At 39.1% G+C, this 26203-nt stretch overlaps 1 protein-coding gene across 10 annotated transcripts in view; it reads right to left on the bottom strand.

Annotated features, from left to right (window-relative positions):
* Window positions 1–26203, bottom strand: part of LOC126268079 (uncharacterized) — a 422439-nt gene that overhangs the window by 290591 nt on the left and 105645 nt on the right. Inside the window, exon 1 of one of the 10 annotated variants that reach the window (XM_049973543.1) lies at window positions 22372–22860. The exons of the other annotated variants lie outside the window; for them this stretch is intronic. Within the exon in view, the coding sequence (XP_049829500.1) occupies window positions 22372–22416 (45 nt within the window). The 5' untranslated portion in view covers window positions 22417–22860. Of the gene's footprint in view, window positions 1–22371; window positions 22861–26203 lie in introns of those variants that run through there. 10 annotated transcript variants of the gene reach the window in all.

Below are 26203 nucleotides of genomic sequence, written 5' to 3'. Positions count from 1 at the left end.
AGATGAATACACTAAACAGATTCAGAAGGATGTAGGTTGCAGTAGGTACTGGGAGATGAAGAAGCTTGCACAGGAGAGAGTAGCATGGAGAGCTGCATCAAACCAGTCTCAGGACTGAAGACAACAACAACAACAACAACAACAACAACAACAGGTCAGAGTAACAAAGCTTATGCCATTCTATTACGTCATGTTTCACATGGTACTGGTAAGCAGAGCAGCTCTTATTATCTTACAGTGCGTGTACTCACGTGTTGTGGTAGATAATCACAGATGGCATTCTGGTCACAACTGTGTGTGGAAATTTAACACTAGTGGAAAATATTATGGGTTGACATGCTAAGCTGTCCAAGAACTTTCCTGAAGTTTCTCTTTAAGTCCTAAGTGGTAAATTATTTTGTCCGCTGTTCCCCAGGGGCCGGTAGTTCATGAAACTTACATTGGGGAACATGATTAGTTTGCATTGGTCACTTCTAAAAAGGTTTAGTGAATTCTGATCTGATGTACATTTATCTTTGCTTTGCAACTGATACTGTTGTACAGTTGCAAATCAAAGATACTGATTCTGATGTACACCCCCCCCCCCCCCCCCCCAATGAACCATGGACCTTGCCGTTGGTGGGAACGCTTGCATGCCTCAGCGATACATATAGCCGCACCGTAGGTACAACCACAATGGAGGGGTAACTGTTGAGAGGCCAGACAAACGTGTGGTTCCTGAGGAGGGGCAGCAACCTTTTCAGTAGTTGCAAGGGCAACAGTCTGGATGATTGACTGATCTGGCTTTGTAACAATAACCAAAACGGCCTTGCTGTGCTGGTACAGCGAACGGCTGGAAGCAAGGGGAAACTATGGCCGTAATTTTTCCCGAGGGTATGCAGCTTTACTGTATGATTAAATGATGATGGCGTCCTCTTGGGTAAAATATTCCGGAGGTAAAATAGTCCCTCTTTCGGATCTCCAGGTGGGGACTACTCAAGAGAATGGCGTTATCAGGAGAAAGAAAACTGGTGTTCTACAGATCGGAGTGTGGAATGTCAGATCCCTTAATCGGGCAGGTAGGTTAGAAAATTTAAAATGGGAGATGGATAGGTAAAAGTAAAATATAATGGGAATTAGTGAAGTTCGGTGGCAAGAGGAACAAGACTTTTGGTCAGGTGAATACAGGGTTATAAATACAAAATCAAATAGGGGTAATGCAGGAGTAGGTTTAAAAATGAATAAAAAAAATAGGAGTGCGGGTAAGCTACTACAAACAGCATATTGAACGCATTATTGTGGCCAAGATAGATACGAAGCCCACACCTACAACAGTAGTACAAGTTTATATGCCTACAAGCTCTGCAGATGACGAAGAAATTGAAGAAATGTATGATGAAATAAAAGAAATTATTCAGATAGTGAAGGGAGACGAAAATTTAATAGTCATGGGTGACTGGAATTCGAGTGTAGGAAAAGGGAGACAAGGAAACATAGTAGGTGAATATGGATTGGGGCTAAGAAATGAAATAGGAAGCCACTTGGTAGAATTTTGCACAGAGCACAACTTAATCATAGCTAACACTTGGTTTAAGAATCATCATAGACGGTTGTATACATGGAAGAACCCTGGAGATACTAAAAGGTTTCAGATAGATTACATAATGGTAAGACAGAGATTTAGGAAGCAGGTTTTAAATTGTAAGACATTTCCAGGGGCAGATGTGGACTCTGACCACAATCTATTGGTTATGACCTGTAGATTAAAACTGAAGAAACTGCAAAAATGTGGGAAATTAAGGAGATGGGACCTGGATAAACTGAAAGAACCAGAGGTTGTACAGAGTTACAGGGAGAGCATAAGGGAACAATTGACAGGAATGGGGGAAAGAAATACAGTAGAAGACGTATGGGTAGCTTTGAGGGATGAACTAGTGAACGCAGCAGAGGATCAAGTAGGTAAAAAGACTAGGGCTAGTAGAAATCCTTGGCTAACAGAAGAAATATTGAATTTAATATGATGAAAGGAGAAAATATAAAAATGCAGTAAGTGAAGCAGGCAAAAAGGAATACAAACATCTCAAAAATGAGATCGACAGGAAGCGCAAAATGGCTAAGCAGGGATGGCCAGAGGACAAATGTAAGGATGTAGAGGCTTATCTCACTAGGGGTAAGACAGATACTGCCTACAAGAAAATTAAAGAGACCTTTGGAGTTAAGAGAACCACTTGTATGAACATCAAGAGCTCAGATGGAAACCCAGTTCTAAGCAAAGAAGGGAAAGCAGAAAGGTGGAAGGAGTATATAGAGGGTCTATACAAGGGCGATGTACTTGAGGACAATATTATGGAAATGGAAGAGGATACAGATGAAGATGAAATGGGAGATACAATACTGCGTGAAGAGTTTGACAGAGCACTGAAAGGCCTGAATCGAAACAAGGCCCCCGGAGTAGACAACATTCCATTGGAGCTACTGACGGCCTTGGGAGAGCCAGTCCTGACAAAAAACTACCATCCGGTGAGCAAGATGTATGAAACAGGTGAAATACCCTCAGACTTCAAGAAGAATATAATAATTCCAATCCCAAAGAAAGCACGTGTCGACAGATGTGAAAATTACCAAACAATCAGATTAATAAGCCACAGCTGCAAAATACTATAACGAATTCTTTACAGACGAATGGAAAAACTATTAGAAGCCAATCTTGGGGAAGATCAGTTTGGATTCCGTAGAAACACTGAAACACATGAGGCAATACTGACCTTACGACTTATCTTAGACGAAAGATTAAGTAAAGACAAACCTACATTTCTAGCATTTGTAGACTTGGAGAAAGCTTTTGACAATGTTGACTGGAATAGTCTCTTTCAAATTCTAAAGGTGGCACGGGTAAAATACAGGGAGTGAAAGGCTATTTACAATTTGTACAGAAACCAGATGGCAGTTATAAGAGTTGAGGGACATGAAAGGGGAGCAGTGGCTGGGAAGGGAGTAAGACAGGGTTGTAGCCTCTCACCAATGTTATTCAATCTGTATATTGAGCAAGCAGTAAAGGAAACAAAAGAAAAATTCGGAGTAGGTATTAAAATCCATGGAGAAGAAATAAAAACTTTGGGGTTCGCCAATGACATTGTAATTCTGTCAGAGACAGCAATGGACTTGGAAGAGCAGTTGAATGGAATGGACAGTGTCTTGAAAGAAGGATATGAGATGAACATCAACAAAAGCAAAACGAGGATAATGGAATGTAGTCAAATTATGTCAGGTTGTGCTGAGAGAATTAGATTAGGAAATGAGACACTTAAGGTACTAAGGGAGTTTTGCTATTTGGGGAGCAAAATAACTGATGATGGTCGAAGTAGAGAGGATATAAAATGTAGACTGGCAATGGCAAGGAAAGCGTTTCTGAACAAGAGAAATTTGTTAACATCGAGTATTGATTTAAGTGTCAGGAAGTCGTTTCTGAAAGTATTTGTATGGAGTGTGGCCATGTATAGAAGTGAAAAATGGACGATAAATAGTATAGACAAGAAGAGAATAGAAGCTGGCACAACTTGACCAGAAGAAGGGATCAGTTGGTTGGACATGTTCTGAGGCATCAAGGGATCACCCATTTAGTATTGGAGGGCAGGGTGGAGGGTAAAAATCGTAGAGGGAGACCAAGAGATGAATACACTAAGCTGATTCAGAAGGATGTAGGCTGCAGTAGGTATTGGGAGATGAAGAAGCTTGCACAGGATAGAGTAGCATGGAGAGCTGCATCAAACCAGTCTCAGAACTGAAGACCACAACAACAACAACAACAACAACTGATGTACACCAACTTAATTGGAGGACAAAAGACCTCAAGTATATTATCTGTTGGATACTTACACACCTGCCTATCATTACCTCTTCCCAGAACTGTCATTTAATTCAAAGATTTTGTATGTGCCACTAATTGGGCACAACTGTGTCAAAATGAGTGCAGACCAGGTAAGGCAGGTGAGATTTAACAGGTTTGTGTGTTGCTGGTGTGGATAAAGTTGCATGAATCATCAGGTGGGGCCATTGTAGTACTAGATTGCAAGCAGCTGTTATTCCTCCAGTTCTGACTGCAGAGAACTCTTTTTTCCAGTGTGATGTTGCACGTTTTTGTCCTTTTCACTGATCTTGTAAAAACTGGTGCATAAACATTAATGGATGAGGTTAATTAGATTACACTCTGTCTAAAAACCCTTGGTGAACTGCTGAACAAACAAACTGAGTTTGCACATAGTAATTATTATGGAATCTTTAAAGACGTTCCTGCCTTAATCAACACACCATGTTCAGATGGAACAGAACACTTTACACCACATTCGCCGCATGTGCCAACTGTGCAGTGATAGCATCTGGTTTGACATGACAGCACAAACCTAAATGCGGCTTACTTTAAGCATGGCATTTATGTAGTTCCTTTTATGCTGGTGTAATAGAAATGAGACTGAATACATTCTTAAAGTTTTTTAACTCTTTCTCTTTAGTAAAATATGATTGTCAAATGAAGAATTCATCTCCAATGTTTTATATTTAATGCTTTGTATGTTTTAAGCATAATTTTCTTAATTATCTCCTTTCCCACCCTTCTGCCCCCTCCGTCAAGCCTCCCATCTGTGTGTACCTTTCAGCCTACCCTCCCACCATCATGTGCCTGTAACCTCCCACAAGCAGCACTTCACTGTCCCCCACCCAGAGTGATTCTCCCACCATGCACTGTTACTCACAGTCTGGCCTCGATAGCCAGAGACAGCGATCATGTTCCTCCCACCATGTACTGTTGTTTGTAGTCTGGCCTTGGCAGCCAGAAAAAGTGATTTGTGTGTGTGTGTGTGTGTGTGTGTGTGTGTGTGTGTGTGTGCGCGTGTGCGCGCATGTGTGTGTGTGTGTGTGTGTGTGTGTGTGTGTGTGTGTGTGTGTGTGTGTGTGTGTGTGTTTTGTCGAATTCAGAAGAAGGCTTTTCGATGAAAGCTTTGTTTAACTATTTAATGATTGTATTTATAATTAAATTAGTACATGCAGAGGACACTCATTAACAATAATACAGGCTTACACCAATCAGATCCCTTACAAAATTTTAATATAAAGCGGAAGCTTACTAGTCTGGATTTAGTATATGACAGTGTACCTGATTATTCCATTATGGCAGGTTACTCTGTAACTATGAGAAACAGTACGTATTATAGCTAGACTGAATTTTTTTTAGTTCTGTAAGACGGTAAACATAGGATTAGAACACAGATCTTAAGATGGGCAACAGTATGTGAAGCTAGCCAGCATGAAATAATAAAAAATATGGACTGAGATATAGAAAATGTCTCTTTATTATCTTTTTCCCCCCTTATCTCCCCCCCCCCCCCCCCCCTCCCGCAAGTTTCCAGCCATTGCTGCCGGAGTTAAGAGTATTAATTACAATACTTGCATTATTTATATTTATATGTAACATGTTTTTATTGCCTAGACTATAGAAATGTTCAAAGCTGTGGAATATCCATATATTACAATAATACAAGCGTAAACACGTTATTGTTGACAATTTTTTGTTAGACTTTTGAAGCAAGGAGAAGCAAAGAGTGTTTCCTTCCATTCTTCACAAATAAAGGTTTGTTCAGACAGCAGAACGTTAAATGTGGTGAGAGGCCACCTATATCAATGCCACCAAACTGGCACAAAAGTTTACTACAGCTTACAAATAAACAAACGAGAATTACAAAACCTCCACAACAGTCAAGTTGCACCATAGATACATCAAGATCAGTGCATGACTCCACTTTTAGACTGCTCTAACAGTATACTGATGTCACAGCATTAACAATGTTTCCTGATTTTTATAGCAAAATATTAACAAAGTTGCATAAAAAGATAATGAAATTATAACTTTTGTTTTTGATGTTAACGATCATACAAACTCACACTTGAAGGACACAACATGCATTGCTGGTGTAGAGAAGCAACTGAGATAGAGTCAAAAACAAATAAGTTGCCAGGTCTGAATGGAATCACAATTCAATTTACAGCGAGTGCTTTGGTTAATTGGCCCCCTACTTAGCTTGCTTTCATTGAAAATATTTCGCCCAGTGCTAAGTCCCAAGCAACTAGAGAAAATTCTAGAAGACTCCTCAGTTTATAAGTAAGGTAAAAGAATATGTTCATGAATTCTACAGCAAACTGATGTTAAGGATATTGGCCTTTAATTTTGCAGGACCATTTTCAGTTTGAATATAATAGATTTCATTGAGACAGAAGATTTTCTGTCCACAAATCAGCACAGATTTAGAAAGTATAGCTTGTGCAAAACTCCGCTTGCCCTTTTCTCACACGATATCCTGAGAACCATGGCAACAGGTAGATTCCATGTTCTTAGTTTTCTGTAAAGCATTTGAGACAGTGCCTCACAGCAGACTGTTAATGAAGGTAGGAGCATTTGGAATAGTTTCCCCAGACATGTGAGTGGCTTGAAGATTTCTTAAGCAACAGAACCCAGAACACTGTCCTTGACAGTGGGTATCCAGAAACAAGGGTACTGGGAAGTGTGATACAGCCGTCCTTATTCTCTCTCTACATAACTGACCTGATTGACAGCAGCAAATTACAGCTGTATGCTTATGATGCTGTGGTATATGAGTAGGTGTTGTCATAAAGTGACTATAGGAAGATAAACGATAACTTAGATAAAATTTCTAGTTGGTGTGGTGAATGGCTGCTTGTTCTACCTGTAGAAAAATTTAAGTTAATGCAGATGAGTAGGAAGAACAATCCAATAATGTTTGAATACAGAACTAGTAGTGTACTGCTTGACATAGTCGTACTGATCTCATCTGTAAAGGAGGCTGCATACAGAACATTAGTGTGACCCATTTGTAAATTCTGCTAAAGTGTTTGACCACCTCACCAGGTTGGCTTAAAGGAAGACACTGAAGCAATCGAGGTGGGCTGCTAGATTTGTTATCAGCAAGTTCAATCAACATGTGAGTATCATGGAGATACTTCAATTACCAATGTGGGAATCCCTGGAGAGAAGGCAACATTCTTTCTGGGGAATACTATTGAGAAAATTTAGGGAACAGGAATTTGAAGTTGACTGCAGAACAATTCTACTGCCACCAACATATATTTCACGTAAGGACCATGAAGCTAAGATAAGAAAAATTAGCACTCATCTGAAGGCATGTAGGCAGTCTCTTTTCTCTCCCTCTCTTTCCAAGTGGAACAGGAAAGGAATTACTACTAGTAGCAGAAAGTACCCTCCACCACATACTATACAGTGGCCTGTGGAGTATGTATGTATTTATATGTAGAACTTTGTATCTAAAGGGACAGAGTTTCTTTTTAAGCCTTGCATGGTAAAATATGGATTCAGAGCTCTATTATTATTATTTTTTCAGAACAATTTCAGCAACAGGAAATTTTTTGAAGCCAAAGTGACACAAACTAAGTGTAAATAAATCTTTCACTCTACAAATAATTCAAAGGACCTGTACAGCAGTCTCATTCCCCTACCAACTTGCCACTGCAGCCACCAACAGAAGAGTAATAGAACAGTAATAGAACAATGCTTCATGACAGTGTTACACATGCAAGGTGATCAGTCACATTCATGTATTGTCCATCACTTGTCACAGTTCCACTGAGATGGCATCTGATGAATTGTACCTTTGTAACACTCAATGTAAGGACACACACACACACACACACACACACACACACACACACACACACACACACACACGTTAAAATACACATGTAATCCTGTGCCATCTAATTCTTAATGCAACAGAGCTGGTAAAGACGAGGTGCAGAGTTGAAACTATGTAAGAAATGGTGAAATAAGCATAATATGTATTTAGCTCATTGTGTTGGTCAAAGAGTTGGAATGCAATTTGCATGCTGCTATGTGCCATTTGAACCTCCCCTTGTGATATATTTTTTATTTTACTTTTTATAACTGAAATGTGTTGCGACTTTAGAATTTACAAAGTTAGCACAGCACAGAGATTAAAGTTCACCTTAAGACATTTATGACCCTAAACAGATCTTAACCACCTAAAATGCAATTCCACACTTTTCGACTTCAGTGACCATCTGCATTCTGCGAAGAAGGGAGTCTCTGATGTGGGCAGTAAATTTCTTATTTTCTGTCACATTTCCACATGCAGTTTGGGTAATATTTTGGGCTATTGGCATAGTGTCAGGCCACCTTTCTTGCATCATCTAATTTGTTCCTGACTATTCATTTCTGATTTAGGTGAAGATTGGCACAGGAGGAAGCCAGAAGAGAAGAATAATCTAGTTTTCTTTAGAAATGCACATAGACACTTAGTGAATGAGACATGAGTTGTTGATTTATTTAGGTTCAAAATACACCTCTTGTAGAAGAAGACGAGTACTGTCACATTTTTAAAAGTATCTTTTCTGCTCCTAAATCAAACCCTTTCCTTTTCTGATGAAGGCTGTGGCTGAAATATGATGTGTAAATGTCTTAACTGTGCCTGTCTGCAACTTCATGTGTCATCTTTATGGTAAGTTGCAATCTGTCTCTTCCTACATTGTTGTTTCTTTTTCATAATATACATACAAAATACTTTGGAAGCAATTTTCATAATTATCAATAGGAGTAGATTAGCACTGATTAGTGTACATTACGAAAGCAGCCTGCTGAGTCTAAACCTGTCTATTAAGAACTTGACTTGTTTCCATCCCTGAAGTTCCTCCTTCACGATAAGAATCTCAAACCCGCTTGTGTGAATGAATGAATGAATGAATGGTGACTTCCTTTCACAAACTGAATAATACAGTAGTATTTTTCAACTGCTCTATTTTCAGTAATAGATTTTGCTGTAATGTGTTAGCCACTTCTCACTATTCTGGGCCAAGGTCAAAACACGTCAAAGTTCTCGTCCTGTACACTTACTGGATTCTCCTGTACACTTACTGGATTCTCCAGTTTCCCAATACCTCGGTATTCACGCTGCACACACAGGAACTTCATCTTCATACCGTGTTGTAACCTCCAATGCCAACAGATTCCCTACTTGCACAGGCACAAATAGTCTACTGACAATGAGGCATGGTTTGGATTAAAAGTGAGAGGATTTAGGTATATGATCTTGCATCCTGAACAACTAGTTATGCTAGAATAAATGATGACTTAGACACACATTTAATTCACCACAGCCAGTACATACAGGATAAAATCTAGTGTGCTTGCTATTCTAGAGGCGCATCCAGAATGTAAGATTCCCTATTTAAAAAAAAAAAAATAAAAAAAAAAAAAGGGGGTCAACATGACTACACGAAAAACTCTATTGGCAACAGGTGCAGCAATGTTTATGCTATTTTTCACACTCGCCAAAAGAATTGAGACACTTGTCATATCATAGTATCAACTTTTGTATTCCTGTGTCATAGAAGTCTGCTGTCTGTGAATGGAATCAGTGTGTGACTGTCGTCTTCATCATTGTCAAAATGCTGGCCGGAGGACAGGAATTTCTTGAAGTGCAAGAAAAGATAGAAATCACTGGGAGCAAGATCAAGACCATATTCTGGATGATCAAACAGCTCCCAGCTGAACTTCTGTGCTCTGAGTCATATGGGGATGAGCACTGTCATGGAGCAGCACAACACTTGCAGTAAACACTCCATGTCTCTCGTTCTGAATGGCATGTAGCAGTTTCCGCACTGTTTCACAGCAACAGTCAGTGTTCACTGTTCACCTCTGAGCAGGAGCTCAATATGCAGAATGCCCTTCCCATCCCAGAACATCATGCACATGACTTTCTGCACTGACACAGTCTGTTTGAATTTCATTTTGACCAGAGATCCACTGTGACACCAATGCATTGACTACTGCTTGATTTCCAGTGTCAAGTGAGAAATCCACGTCTCATCATCCGCAGAAATGTCTGTGCTGCTCCAAACCGTTTCATTTTGTTCTGGGTTGTCAGGTTTTTTGGCACCCATCCGGCACACAATTTCTTGAACAGCAGGTGCCCACTGTCACTTTCATGCAATAAGGATCATGATATCTGCAGAAAATGGCTCCTGAGCTCTGCAATTGTGAAACGATAGTTTTTCAGGATGCGCTGTCACACGAGCATCAATAATCGATGAGGGACTGTCACCCACTGCACACTCCATCGTGGACACTTTGACAACCTTCCGAAAACGGCCTGCATCAGCGATGCACCATCCATTTGCTCGTGATGTTCTGCACATAGACCTGATGGAACTGATGGTGAATTTCAATGGGCACTATGTTTTGTGCATTAAGGAACCTTATCACTGACAAAACCTTGCCGGGGCGGCGATGGGAGATGCCATTTCGGACACTGCTGCTGCAGTATTGGCACCAGGTGGGACCTGTCAGGCCAGCAATTGATTGGCACATCGTAGATCTGTTGTGAATGCATAGTTTTCCCAGCTAAATATGTCTCCTTTAAAGGAAACAACATTGGGAAACTTACTTTTTGGACGTGCCTCGTACAAGAAAACCATCTAGAGTATGATTTCCATTTAGATTAGATGACTGCAAAGTAAAGTATTTTTGTACCACCACATTTGTCCACATGGACCTCTTTTGCAAGAATAAAAATTCTGAAGTTGGTATCCTGACACACACTGCACCTCCTGCTCTACAGCAAGGGAAGTTTGTAGAGACATTCTCTCTCAGACACTGTGTAAAAGGCCTCATGTAGCAACCTTTCTATATGCATATTACTCATAGCAAACAAATGCTTATTTACAATACAACAATTTCTTATTGCATTCATACTAAATTATTATTATTATCATTCAAGGTTATTAAAAATGGCCCCAAATTAACTAAATTTCATTACACGAAATATAAATTTGATATGAGTATTCTACAGACGGAAACCGGAAGTTTTGATGTTTACAAGCACTGGTTATAAATATTTTTTGTGTGTCCATCCTTGTGGCTGGAGGTATAGGGGACTACATCCATTCACCACTACTGTAAGAAAATGAAACACCTACATCCATCCTTAAGATGTCTTCTATTGTGTGGCTACCAGTTCTAACACTTCAATGGACCATCTTCAGGACTTAGTTGATGCTGAAGGTGTTATCACGATCCATATACACAATGCGTCAGTGGTCAACACAACCAGTTTTCGAAGACTATCTGTAACTGCAATGTCATCTCTCCGACCATCAACTGTCAAACAGTTGATGGTTAGAGAGATGACATCACAATTACAGATAGTATGCATGAATCAGTTATGTTGGTCACTGATGCATTGCATGCTGCTGTATGATGCTGTCAAACAGTTGATGGTTGGAGAGACGACATCACAGTCACAGATAGTCAATGTAAACCGTTTAGGTTGGCCACTGATGCATTGTACACACGGATCGTGTTAACCTGTTCAGTATCAACTAAGGCCTGAAGGTGATAAGTGTAGAAACTGGTAGCTACACAATAAATGACATCTTAAGGATGCCTGTAGGTGTTTAATTTTCCTACAACAGGTTCTAAACATTCAATGTGCTCATCTACAGCTCAAAAAACATTTAAGTGGGAACTAAACTTGTTTCACATGTGAAGAATTGTCTCTTGTGTTACCGAATGCACCACAGCAGTGATCAGATCCACAGTTCAGTCAGAAAAGTTGATAAAAGAGGAACCAAGCTGTCTCTTTTACAAAGTTTCACAGGAGAGTGTCACAGGGCATGAGTTCAGGAGATTGCAGTTGGTAGAACCTAAGAGCCAAGGCAAAGTTACTATGACAACATGCAGACTCGCTGCTACAAATCAAGCATTTTTCTTGCCATGTCACCACAAAAAATTCAACATGCTTTTCTTTCCCATATTCAACAAGAGCTTTCACAAGTAGCAAATGGTAGGGCTTGTACAGCAAGCAGCATCTCAAACTGCACCAAACAGTTGGCTAAGGTATTTTTAGTCCTCAATGGGCTAACTTACCTGGACTATGCACAAAACTTTCTTTAATCTATCTCACGTCTTCATCTGACACATGTGGTCAGCCTGTTTTTCATACTTTGCAGAAACATACAATGTGTTGCTACTGATTAAACCAATGGTTATGCTTACCCTAGTTGGTGGTTCAATGCTGAATCAAAGGAAAAAATGCTGTGCTTGGAATTGTTGACTCAATTCCTCTCAACTCAATAACACAGTAAATCATAATGTTGCATGTTAGCCTTCTTACTCACAACTGGCATGAACTGACTGGCTTTTGGCGCAAGCACTCCAGCAGCTGTTTAAGCAACATCAGTGCTCTTGCAGTGGCAATTGAAATTTTGAATCATTTCCTTTCCAACTTTGCTTAGTTTTTCACATCCAATTTATGTTTAATGGAATAAAAATAAATTAAATTGGGGCTCTTGCTTTTGTTGTTGTTGTTGTTGTCTTCAGCATAAATACTTGTTTGATGTTCTGCACACTACTTTATCCAGCGGAAATTGCTTCATCGCCAAATAAGTACTACAACTAACAGCCATTTGACCCTGCTTACTGTATTTGTCTATTGGTCTCTCTCTACAATTTTTACCTCTCCTACTTCATTCCCCCCCACCCCCCACCCGCCTCCATGCCCATGAACCATGGACCTTGCCGTTGCTGGGGACGCTTGGGTGCGTCAACGACACTGATAGCCATACTGTAGGTGCAACCACAACGGAGGGGTATCTGCTGAGAGGCCAGACAAACGTGTGGTTCCTGAAGAGGGGCAGCAGCCTTTTCAGTAGTTGCAAGGGCAACAGTCTGGATGATTGACTGATCTGGCCTTGTAACACTAACCAAAAAAGCCTTGCCGTGCTGGTACTGCAAATGGCTGAAAGCAAGGGGAAACTACAGCCGTAATTTTTCCCGAGGGCATGCAGCTTTACTGTATGATTAAATGATGATGGCGTCCTATTGGATACAATATTCTGGAGGTAAAATAGTCCCCCATTTGGATCTCCGGGTTGGGACTGCTCAGGATGTTGTTATCAGGGAAAAGAAAACTGGCATTCTATAGGTCAGAGCGTGGAATGTCAGATCCCTTAATCGGGCAGGTAGGTTAGAAAATTTAAAAAGGGAAATGGATAGGTTAAAGTTAGATATAGCGGGAATTAGTGAAGTTCGGTGGCAGGATGAACAAGACTTTTGGTCAGGTGAATACAGGGTTATAAATACAAAATCAAATAGGGGTAATGCAGGAGTAGCTTTAATAATGAATAAAAAAACAGGAGTGCGGGTAACTACTACAAACAGCATAGTGAACCCATTATTGTGGCCAAGACAGACACGAAGCCAACACCTACTACAGAAGTACAAGTTTATATGCCAATTAGTTCTGCAGAGGATAAAGAAATTGATGAAATGTATGGTGTGATAAAAGAAATTATTCAGGTAGTGAAGAGAGACAAAAATTTAATAGTCATGGGTGACTGGAATTCGACAGTAGGTAAAGGAAGAGAAGGAAACGTAGTAGGTGAATATGGATTGGGGCTAAGAAATGAAAGAGGAAGCCGCCTGGTAGAATTTTGCACAGAGCATAACTTAATCATAGCTAACACTTGGTTCAAGAATCATGAAAGAAGGTTGTATGCATGGAAGAACCCTGAAGATACTAAAAGGTTTCAGATAGATTACATAATGGTAAGACAGAGATTTAGGAACCAGGTTTTAAATTGTAAGACATTTCCAGGGGCAGATGTGGGCTCTGACCACAATCTATCGGTTATGAATTGTAGATTAAAACTGAAGAAACTGCAAAAAGGTGGGAATGTAAGGCGATGGGACCTGGATAAACTGAAAGAACCAGAGGTTGTACAGAGTTACAGGCAGCGCATAAGGGAACAATTGACAGGAATGGGGGAAAGAAATACAGTAGAAGAAAAATGGGTAGCTTTGAGGAATGAAATAGTGAAAGCAGCAGAGGATCAAGTAGGTAAAAAGACGAAGGCTAGTAGAAATCCTTGGATAACAGAAGAGATACTGTATTTAATTGATCAAAGAAGAAAATACAAAAATGCAGTAAGTAAAGCAGGCAAAAAGGAATACAAACGTCTCAAAAATGAGATCGACAGGAAGTGCAAAATGGCTAAGCAGGGATGGCTAGAGGACAAATGTTAGGATGTAGAGGCTAATCGCACGAAGGGTAAGATTGATACTACCTAAAGGAAAATTAAAGAGACCTTTGGAGAAAAGCGAACCACTTTTATGAATATCAAGAGCTCAGATGGAAACCCAGTCCTAAGCAAAGAAGGGAAAGCAGAAAGGTGGAAGGAGTATATAGAGGGTCTATACAGGGGCGATGTACTTGAGGACAATATTATGGAAATGGAAGAGGATGTAGATGAAGATGAAATGGTAGATATGATACTGCGTGAAGTGTTTGACAGAGCACTGAAAGACCTAAGTTGAAACAAGGCCCCGGGAGTAGACAATATTCCATTAGAACTACTGACAGCCTTGGGAGAGCCAGTCCTGACAAAACTCTACCATCTGGTGAGCAAGATGTATGAAACAGGCGAAATTCCCTCAGACTTCAAGAAGAATATAACAACTCCAATCCAAAAGAAAGCAGGTGTCGACCGATGTGAAAATTACCGAACTATCAGTTTAATAAGCCACAGCTGCAAAATACTAACGCGAATTCTTTACAGACGAATTGAAAAACTGGTAGAAGCCGACCTCAGGCAAGATCAATTTGGATCCCGTAGAGATATTGGAACACGTGAGGCAATACTGACCCTACGACTTATCTTATAAAATAGATTAAGTACAGGCAAACATACATTTATAGCATTTGTAGACTTAGAGTAAACTTTTGACAATGTTGACTGGAATACTCTCTTTCAAATTCTTAAGTTGCCAGGGGTAAAATACAGGGAGTGAAAGGCTATCTGCAATTTGTACAGAAACCAGATGGCAATTAGAAATGTGGAGCGGCATGAAATGGAAGCAGTGGTTGGGAAGGGAGTGAGACAGGGTTGTAGCCTATCCTCGATGTTATTCAATCTGTATATTAGCAAGCACTGAAGAAAACAAAAGAAAAATTGAGAGTAGGAATTTAAATCCATGCAGAAGAAATAAAAAATTTGAAGTTCACCAATGACATTGTAATTCTGTCAGAGACAGCAAAGGACTTGAAACTTGAAAGAGCAGTTGAATGGAATGGACAGTGTCTTGAAAAAAGGATATGAGATGAACATCAACAAAAGCAAAACGAGGATAATGGAATGTAGTCGAATTATGTTGGGTGATGCTGAGGGAATCAGATTAGGAAATGAGACGTTTAAGGTAGTAAAGGAGTTTTGCTATTTGGGGAGCAAAATAACTGATGATGGTTGAAGTAGAGAGGATATAAAATGTAGACTGGCAATGGCAAGGAAAGCATTTCTGAAGGAGAGAAATATGTTAACATTGAGTGTAAATTTGAATGTCAGGAAGTTGTTTCTGAAAGTATTTGTATGGAGTGTAGCCATGTATGGAAGTGAAACGTGGAGAATAAATAGCTTAGACAAGAAGAGAATAGATGCTTTCGAAATGTGGTGCTACAGAAGAATGCTGAAGATAAGATAGGTAGATCTCATAACTAAGGAGGAGCTATTGAACAGAATTGGGGAGAAGAGAAATTTGTGGCAAAACTTGACTAGTGGAAGGAATCGCTTGGTAGGACATATTCTGAGGCATCAAGGGATCACCCATTTAGTATTGGAGGGCAGTGTGGAGGGTAAAAATCGTAGAGGGAGACCAAGAGATGAATATACTAAACAGATTCAGAAGGATGTAGGTTGCAGTAGGTACTGGGAGATGAAGAAGCTTGCACAGGATAAAGAAAGCAAGGAGAGGTGCATCTAACCAGTCTCTGGACTGAAGACAACAACAACAACAACAACAACAACAACAACAACAACATGTTACAAATTTCTTTTCTTCTCAATTCTGTTGAGTACTAATTCATTAGTTACATGACCTACTCATCAAATCTTCACCATTCTACTGTATCACCACATTTCAAAAGCTTCTATTCTCTTCTTGTCTGAATTGGTTACCATCCACGATTCATTTCCATACAAGGCTGGAATGGAGACAAATACCATCAGAAAAGAATTTCTAACACTTAAATTTCTATTCGCTGTTAAAAAATTTCTTTTCTCCAGAAACACATTCATTGCCATTGCCTCTGCTTTCGCTATCACCCTTGTTTTGCTTTTGTTGATATTCATCTTCTATCCTCCCTTCAGGGCACTGTCTATTTCTTCAACTGCCCTGTTTCTCACAGAATTATAATGCCATCAGCAAATTTAAAAGTTTTCATTTCTGATCCCTGAATTTTAATTCCTTCTCCAAATTCTTCTTTGGTGTTCTTTAATGCTTACAGACTGAACGACATTGGGGATATGCTTCAACTCTGCCTCACTCCCTCCTCAACTTCTGCTTCCCTCTCAGGCCCTTGGGGCTATATTTTTAAATAACTGTTTTCTTATCATTGTGAAACAATGATATGAAAATTACAATGAGTCATTTTAGGATCATCAATAATTTATTCTTCCTTTACTTTCCAGAAGTCAGCGGCACTGCCTCATGTCAGCAGGCTACAGGTAGTAAATGCTACTACTGGAACTCCTGAATGCTATCGGTTTTATCGTCTTGGTCACTAGAATTGGCCCTCTTTGATTTCTCTCAAAGACATCTACCCTCAGAAACAATTTGCACAATTTGAGGGGAAATGAAACTGTCCACTGACCAATTCTTCAGACTAATAAGAGCCAATCACTAATGCAACAACAAACTGTCAGAATTTTGAAGTCCAGCAACCTAATAAAACTCCTAGGTCACATTGCAAGTGACATCAAAGCAAAGAACTGTGTGATGGATAAAGACAGCACAGTGTGCAGAGTGTGGGAGTAATCACTTCCTAGTACAATGCCGGCTACAAGTACAACCAATAATCAGCGTCAGAAACAATCCCGAGAAAGTAGTACGCTACAACATCGATTGCTCAAAAATTCTACAAATAGACAGAAACTTAAGTCTAGCTCAGCAATTGGTTTGAAATTCTGCAGGAAGAATATGCACAAAAGAACCCAGAAGTGAGCAAAGAGGTCAAGGATGCTGTAAATGAGGTGGCAAATGCAGTCATCAAGTAGTGGATCAGAAGCAAGATGATTTGGTTTGGAGATGAATGCATTAACACATTTTCCAAGAAAAAAAAAAAAAGCCAAGGAGAGCTGGCTATGAGGTAGAAATTTTGCAAAAGGGAATGCACAGTTTGAAGATGTACAGAGAACTACTCAAGCAACCCTGAGGAGAGCAAGGAGAATTAACTTCAAAGGAGTGATAGAGGAGACTCAACAACATTGCTTAGGAAAAGAGTTGCTACGGACGTGTCATAAGTTAACTTCTTTAAGAAGGAGTACCAGAGCCAATTCCTCAAGGACAATAATGAAATCTTATACAACGATGAGTTTGACACTGATGAGAGATGAAAACAATGATTCAAGGAGCTCCTCAACTGTGAGGAACATAAAGATCTTTTGGAATTTCAGTCTCTTAAATTTGTAGACTTGAATTATCTGCCATCTACACTGGAAGGAATAAAGAATCAGACAGTGAAGCTGAAGAAGAAAGGAAGTTGAAAAGATGATGAAATCCAGGCTCATTCAAGCTGGAGGGAAGATACTCCACAAGAAAAGTCACCAAATAAGCAAGTGAATTTGAATTTTGAAGGAGATTGCAGAAGATTGGAAGACATCAGTCATCTATCATATGCACAAGGAGGTGACAAAATGGACTACACCAACTACAGAGGAATTGAAACTTCTGAACTTCTGCTCGAGATCTTGTCCAATTGTATATTGGATAGAATCCAGCCATTTGCAGAATAAGTGATTGGTAAATACTAGGGGGGGTTAAGAAAGGGCCATTCAACTGCAGACAACGTCTATGTACAGTGACAACTTACAGAGAAGATTCAGTTTAGTTTGTGTTTGCCTCACTGATTAAAAGGAAGAATGAAGCTTGGGAAACAAGTCACTCCTCTGTGAGAGCTTTTACATAAACACAGGGTTGAGACAAGGAGATATTGTCCAACCTGGTGCTTGAAAAGATAATGAGGGAAGCTTGCCATAAGAATTTCAAGGAGATGGAAGTAAAGAGTGAGAAAATCACTCATTTTGCATCTGCCCGTGATATCGCTCTGTTGTCCAGATCTAAGGACAAGAGACACCTTGGAGCTGTCATTCTATGAGTGAATCAAAGACCTAATAGCACGTGACTTATATCTATTCAAGAGTTCCACTTCAGCCTCTGTTAGTTGGAACCCAATCCTACAAAAGGGTTCATAATTCTACATATATGGGGGTAATTTTGTGAGGTAGAAATCAAAGCAAGGATCCAAGTGGCAAGCCGATCATACTTCAGTCTGAGTCAGTTAAAAATCACATGGTCTCTCAAGGAATTTCAAACTCAAGGTGTACAAAATCCTGTTCTGTCCTGTTGGGCTATATGGTTGCAAAAACCATAAGATTATTTAAATAATCTACTTGTTTTTGAGGAGAAAATTTTAAGGAAGATCTATGGTCTGATACAAGATGAGATCACTGAAGCACAGTGGGTAAGACATAATTGTAAGCTGGATGATATTACAACAGAGCATGCATTATGAGAAGCAAGTGGCTTGAGTGGACAGCACGTATCACTCAGGTGGATAAACACCAATGGCCTTTGAAATCCATTTTGCTCACTGTGGTAGATTACCATTAAGAAGATAACAGAAAATGTGGAGAGGTGGAATCCACAAGGACCTGCTGTGGATCAACATACAGGATGATTAGTGACAGAAGACAGGAAACAGATTCCGGTGGTTCTGAATGGGGTACTAACAGTAAAAGGCAGCCTGTGTGGCTGACTAGTGGGATAAGGATATAATGTACAACAAAGCGGAAATTGTATCAAAATGTTAGAAGTAGTCACAATCAAATTACAGTAGCCCATTTCAAACAGTATTTTAAGGTGCTTAAAAATGTTATTACAAAGGAAAAAGTATGTGAAAGGCAAACAGAACAGCTAATTCACAGGATAAAATAAAACAACATGCTCAGTTGTGAAGGAAGTGTGTCGACAGCAGCACAAGGTCGATGATATAAAGAGAGATTTAGTAAAAAAATTTTGTTACCGATAAGTCAGATGTATGTACAGTATTTAACAATCATTTTCTGAGCATTGCTGGTGAATTAAATGAAAATTTAGTTTCTACAGAGAATCGTATAACTCTCTTGGCAAATGCTTTTCCGAGATTGATGTCTGAAATACTCTTCTGTGATAGTGACAAGGGGGAGATTGAGTCATAATCAAATCACTGACGACTAAGGACTCTCTCATGGATATGATTTTACTATTTGAACGGCACCTGAAGTGAGCGAGCGCTCAACATGAAAATTAGTCTAGTTTGCTTATTTTCATTCGCTTACGTCTTTTAATGTTATATATTGGTGTAACTCTTCCCATTCTAAAAGGATATTTTTGGCTCAGAAATGAGCAGGTCGGGCCATAAGTGTTGTAAGTTCACGAACCTCTTGTTGACCTCTGTTCACTTGTCTGGGTATTTTGATATTGGCCACTCAAATATATATATTCTTTACTGTCCTTTCTTGATAACAATATCAGCTTATTCCCAAGAATTGGCTTTCACTCAGATAATACTCAGTAGAAATCCAATCTGCATTTGGGTTGCACTTCTTTAACTCTTGTGCAGAAAGGTGTGCAGTATACTGCTGCATCCATTTTCAATACGCTATCACAATCATTCAAAAATCTACGTAGTAATCCAAATGCTTTCAAATCAAAACTGAAGAGTTTTCTCATGGGTCACTCCTCCTATTCTGTTGAGGAGGTCCTTGAAAAATCAAGCTGATTCTTATGCTATATTGTTGATTATGTTTACTTGAACTTATGGTTTGACTTTTTTTCGGTTCATAAACATATTATCTTTTATTGTTTATTACTTTTATGTTGTAATTTCATGTACTGACACGTTCCATGTCTTTGGATTGGAGATTTGCTCCTCAATTTGGTCCTACAGAACTAGAAGTGTAAATAAATAAAATAAAGGAGTGTTGATGCTGCATACAGTCCTCTGGGCCTGACTGTGTAAAGTAAGTAGACCACAAAAGCTGCCTACACTGTGGGCAGCTACAATTTATAAGAGTTTTCAGTCAGAATTTGGATGATATAGTGATGAATGTGGCAGTTGTTAGTGGCAAAAAGTGTGCAATACTGAAAGCAGAAATCCAATGTTGGAAGACCTCTAATATTTTTATAACACATTTTATCTGTTTGCTGAAAGTATAGTTGTAATCACAGCATACTCGCAAGTTATTTCATTTCTGACAAACCGATAGTAGCAATCACCACTAATATTTTTTCAACAGGTCTTGGCTTGCTGTCTACCTATGGATATCTTGTGCTCCATCGACATGGATATCCTTTTCACACGAATGTCCTCTTCACACCTCAGGACCACCTTCTGCTCATCACTTTATTACTTTCATACTTAACAGAAACACAGATTCAGCAACAGTTTTTGAGATGCGTCAATAGGTTCATGAAGAACTTAGACAAAGTGATGCAACTAGATTCTACCCAGAACTTTTTTTTTGGGAAGCTACTTACAGCAGAAGAACAGCCCAACTCGAAATATCCTTCACATAAAGTTCCAATGATGTTCACTCTGCTAACAGATCACCAGCATTTGTTTTCCTATTACGTTACTATGCACTATTATCTGTATTAATGACACATTATTCTACTTTTCTCTCTCTTCATGGTACAGGCCAAGAATACAGACAGAACCATTACTGTATAATTTTCCAATAATAGTTTCTCTTCAATGTGTCTCCCACATTGACTAAAAAACTGCCACGTTGCATTTAATTCACATCAGCCTCTGGTAATTGGGACCCAACCCTACAAAAGGGTTCATAATTTTAAATATCTGGAGGTAATCTTTAGAGAGGACGCATCTCATGAGATGGAAATCAAAGCTAGGATCCAACTTCAATTCTGGACATGACTTCTGCTGGCTACTATTTTATACTGTCAAGTGCATCTCTGTACTACAGGAGCTGCATTAAACCTACATGACAATATCAGGTAAACCAATAGAGCACAGCTTTGTAAATAAATGCAATTCAGTATTTCGTGCAATAGTCAACTCGGCTAACCTCAAATCTCACACTTTATCTTTTTTCTGTTATCGTGTGTCATGTTGCTGTTACCCTCTTAGACCCTTGCCATGCCAATAGCCAATTTTCTAGATGAACTCTTAACATCCTATGAAGCTCATAGATTAAATAATTAATAGCGACACACATAACTATGTCCTGTTTAAGGTAACTATAGAATGCACTGTCGTTGCTTGAGGCAGGCCTATGTCAAACTGATTTATTTTGTAAATCTGAATCAGTTCATTTTTGTTTCTGATTTACAGATACCAGTGTATGTTATGGATGCCATATGAATTACTGAAACCAATCTGGATGTCTATGAAGGATCTAAGGTAGTGTGTTGCTTCTATTGCGTAGCATGAGATAGTCATGGTTCTAATTTGAGGATGCAACTTTGATGTAATAGTTAAGTCATGCCACGAAAACGGTAACTTGGATAATTCTATCAAATTGATTCAATGCCCATAATAGTTCAGGTGAGGCTTCACGACTGATTAAAATTGTCATGAGGAACTGCTTGTTCAAACATCAGCCTAGAACTTCTAACGGGATATCGGTCCCAATTGATCAAGAAAAATATGTGGGTCGATATCAAATTAGGCAGATTTCGTTATTAAAGTGCAGAAAAATTCAGATTACATCAAAGCGGAAACAATAAACGAATGGTTCTCAAAGCTGGTTGTATCCCATCGTCGAAAACAAGTCATAATACTATTAAACGCACGCAAAGGCGAAAAGTATGCATGTAAGAAACCAGACGAAAATGGCGTAGATACGTAAAAAAAGTTTTAAAAATTGCATAATTAGGACTGTGCAATGGCGTAGGATAACTCAACTTACTACCACTGATTGAACAAAATTAATATAACTGCGTTCTCTGCAAATAAACGTTAGTAATTCCTTCATAAAGACGACTACCAGTGAAATACAGTACGAAGAAAACAACTACGAATCTCGCTAAGTTTATGGTATACAGGTCCAGTGCCTCATTTGTGAGGGTACATCGTACCGGGACCACTGATGAAAATAATTTTTTAAGATAGCTAAATTAAAAGCACGAAGGTCACAGAACCGGAACTTCCTTTTTTTTGTACCAATCGAGCATCATAAGCACTGTGTCAAATGAACGATTATAACAAATAATTATATGGAAGCAAAATATTTACGTACCACTCGTCTCCAAAATTCATCAACTGGGATGGAGCTGACTAACATCTCTAAAAGTAAACGACGATTAATCTCTAGCACTATGAACTGATGGGCCCACCGTCAGGAGTCGAGACCACATGGCCTCCAATACAAACGGTACGAATAGCTGAGGCCAGAATATGTCACTCAGAACAACATTCCAAATCAAACACGTGATCCATAAGAAAACTGCAACAAATACCGGCAGTGAAACGAAACTGCAATGGTTCATCTCAACACGTAGGCTACAGTCTCCACATGAATGGTCACTAGTTTGTTCAATTCGCGGGAGAGTGTAACGGTAACGTTTGAAAATCTGAACTGATAAATGTTCAAAAAGTTAGTGAAAATCTAGTAACAAGTTTCGAAAAATCTATTTCCAATGACTAATCTGCGAACCAAAAACTCACTGAATGAATTGTAACCAGCGCAAGTGTACTGTAAGCATTCTTTCCTCGTCCATTCGACGAAATGAACAACAAGAATACCAATTTCAAGTATAGCACTTGAAATGTAGCCTACACGCCTCGATGCGCTTCACGCTGATCTACAAATAAAATATGTTCATTTTTTTCCTTTAATGAAATCTATAATAATGTACGGTATTTCGTCACTTATATCTACATTCTGCACTATCTGTAGCAGTTTTCTATGCGCCTGTGGCGATTTGAGGGTGCTAATTCAACAAATATACTTTCTAGTTTGAAAAGGCACCACAATCCGCTTTCTTCTGCCACCTTAACACTGGTATATAATAATTAAAAAATGCGCCAATTCCTATTTTTATTTTAACAGACACAATAGTGAACTATGGGATGTTTGCATGGTGAAATCAGTATCATATATCCGTTGGCAAAGAAGTCTTTGCACTGCCTGGCAAGTTGGTATCAAGTTTTGGCGCCTTGGGCGATCTTCCTTCCGCAAATTTGCCCCATTCGCCCTGAAAACGACGCGAAGCTGTAGAATAAAATCGAGAATTGAACTCAGGAAATAAACAACCGAGTTATGTCGTCGATCTAGATTAAATACAGAATTCTGTATCTTCACAACGGCTGAATAAAAGTAACAAATGCACGAGGGGAAAACTACAAACAGGTAGTTCCAAGCCACTGGTCTAGCCTCTCCATACCTAACTGGATATTATTATAATGTGATATTTAAATTCCAAATTTTTTGCTCACACAATTTTTCTTCTCTTGACATGCAATACTTGAAGTGGTTCAGTCACTCTAGTGGAGCTAGCCAAAACATCATGTGCAACATTCCAAATTTTTTGTCATTTTGTCTAAAGATTAGGCCTACTTCGCAGAATAGTGTCATTACTGTTGAAACTTGCTGCACCAACTCACTACTAAGTGTAGTAAACAGCTTAAAAATTGTATCAAGGCTGAGAAAAAATTCATCAGATCAAACATTTTCCAAAGTTTCAGCAGTAATTTTTACTACACAAAAAACTTCAGGAAGGCTTCCTTTTGTAAGGATGTAAAGTACCCTATGATTAGCAAAGTCACCAAATCCTACATGTAACGATTACTTAAGTTATGTTTGAAGGTAAACAAGATTCCAAAAAATTCTGCACAAAATTTTACCACTTTTTTGAAGCCCTATACACGAAACCAACACATTCAACTTTTTAAAGTTAACTACCATTTGAAAGAGTTCACTTTTTGTTTCTTGTGGTCACTTTGAAAATAGCCTTTAAATGACAGGGTAATACCTGCCACAATGCTTTCATGAGTTCAAAATTTAGCTAATCGGGTGAATGAAAAATAAACATTGTTGGTCCATAGTGGCTTTGGCCACTACTAACTTGGTGTCCACATCACCAAGGGGCCACACCTAATACCCAGGCAAGTCCATCGATGAGAGGGGCACTTGCTCAGATTTTCAAGCCCTCATCTTAGCTGAGAATCCCAAGCTATGATTGGTATCTTATTAGATCCCAGCCTCCCAGGCTGAAATACAAACAGAAACTAGATATCACAACAAATTAAATATGCAATGTAGTTTTCTTCTGAAAGTCAACATATTTGCCAACATTAACAATATCTAATGTAATATTCTTTACAGGAAAGCTATGCTGTCAACATTTACAAAAATAGAATTTGACTTTAACGGTTGGTTTCGCAGCAAGTGAAGGTGACAATTAATGATCACATAAAAGGGTACAAGCCCCTACACAATGTAGGATAGCTACATAAAATACAATTCTGGTATTAAACATTTTGACCTAGGCCTTGAGCTACACTGTAAAAGTAAAGAGAGCCAAAGGTTCTTGTAATTAGTTCCAGTACCAATTGTATTGCAACAACTAGGGGCAAGTTTCAGTAATGAAAAGATTGCGAACTGAGTTAATCATACCAAAGGCTATGTATGATGAGTATTATACACTTCAGAATTTGATTTTCTTGCCACACAGAGTGTGCCTACAACCATTTACATACTGTACATTTTTTTAAAAAATATGGAAACAATGTTCTACAAGTTTTCTGGGTGTTCACTTTTATCATTTTCTGGAGGCTATTTATGACCTGGTCCTCAGAGTGGGTCTGACTTAGTCCTCAGGCTACACTGTGCTACTTTGTGTGATGTTCCTGGCAAAGCCTATGGCCCGATGGTTACAAGTGCCTTACCACTTTGATGTCTTTGGAAGGTCTTTATTATTATTTTGTTCGCTATGTAGTAACAGTCAATGTAGCTTGAGTATTCTGACCTAGACCTTGAGATAAATTATAACAGTGCACTGGGACAAGAATTTTTATAGCTACAGTTACAGTATCAATCTTATTACAAAGGATATGAGTAATTGTAAATAAGGCTTCCACTCAATCCCTTGTTGACCAGTCTGGTGTGCCAGTTGATGACAGCAAAACAAAAACCAAAGTTTTAAACTTCACACTCAAGAAATCATTAACACAGGAGAATCATGCAAACATACCATCATTTGTTCATCGGACAGACTCCCCTATGGATGACATAATGATAAGCATCCCTGGCATAGAGAAACAACTGAAAGATTTGAAAGCAAATAAATCACCAGGTCCAGGTGGAATCCCAATTCAGTTTTACAAAGAGTACTCTACAGCATTGGCCCCTTACCTAGCCTGAGCCTGCATTTATTGTAGTCTCTTACCCTGCACAAAGTTCTAAGTGCCTGGATAAAAGAACAGGCCCGCAAAATTACAGATGAAGATCCCTAACATCAGTTTGCTGCAGAATCCTTGAACATATTCTAAGTTTGAATATAATAAACTCTCGAGATTGAGAAGTTTATATCCACAAATCAGCATGGTTTTAGAAAGCACTGCATGTGCAAAACTCAGCTTGCCCTTTTCTCACATGATATACTGTGAACTAGCGATGAAGGGCAACAAGCAGGTTCCATATTTCTTTATACCCATGGAGCTTTTGACACGGTGCCCCATTGCAGGCTGTTAATGAAGGTAGAAGCAAGTGCAATAAGTTCACAGATATGTGACTGTCTCAAAGACTTCTTAAGTAATAGAACCCCGTGTGTTTTCCTCGACAGTGAGTGTTCATCAGGAAAACATTGAAGCAATTTACAGGCGGGGTGCTAGATTTGTTACCAGTAGGTTCAAACAACATGTAAGTGTTACAGAGATGTTTCAGGAACTTAAATGGGTATTTCTGGAGAGAAGGTGACATTCTTTTCGAGAAACACTATTGAGAAAATTTAGAGAACTGGCATTTGAAATTGCCTGCCACACGATTTTACTGCTGCCAACATGGCACGTAAGGACCACAAAGATAAGATACGAGAAATTAGGGCTCATACAGAGGCACACAGTCAGTT

The sequence above is a fragment of the Schistocerca gregaria genome, chromosome 4, assembly GCF_023897955.1.
Source record: "Schistocerca gregaria isolate iqSchGreg1 chromosome 4, iqSchGreg1.2, whole genome shotgun sequence".
Lineage (NCBI taxonomy): Eukaryota > Metazoa > Arthropoda > Insecta > Orthoptera > Acrididae > Schistocerca > Schistocerca gregaria.
This window is presented reverse-complemented; position numbering and strand designations above follow the sequence as displayed.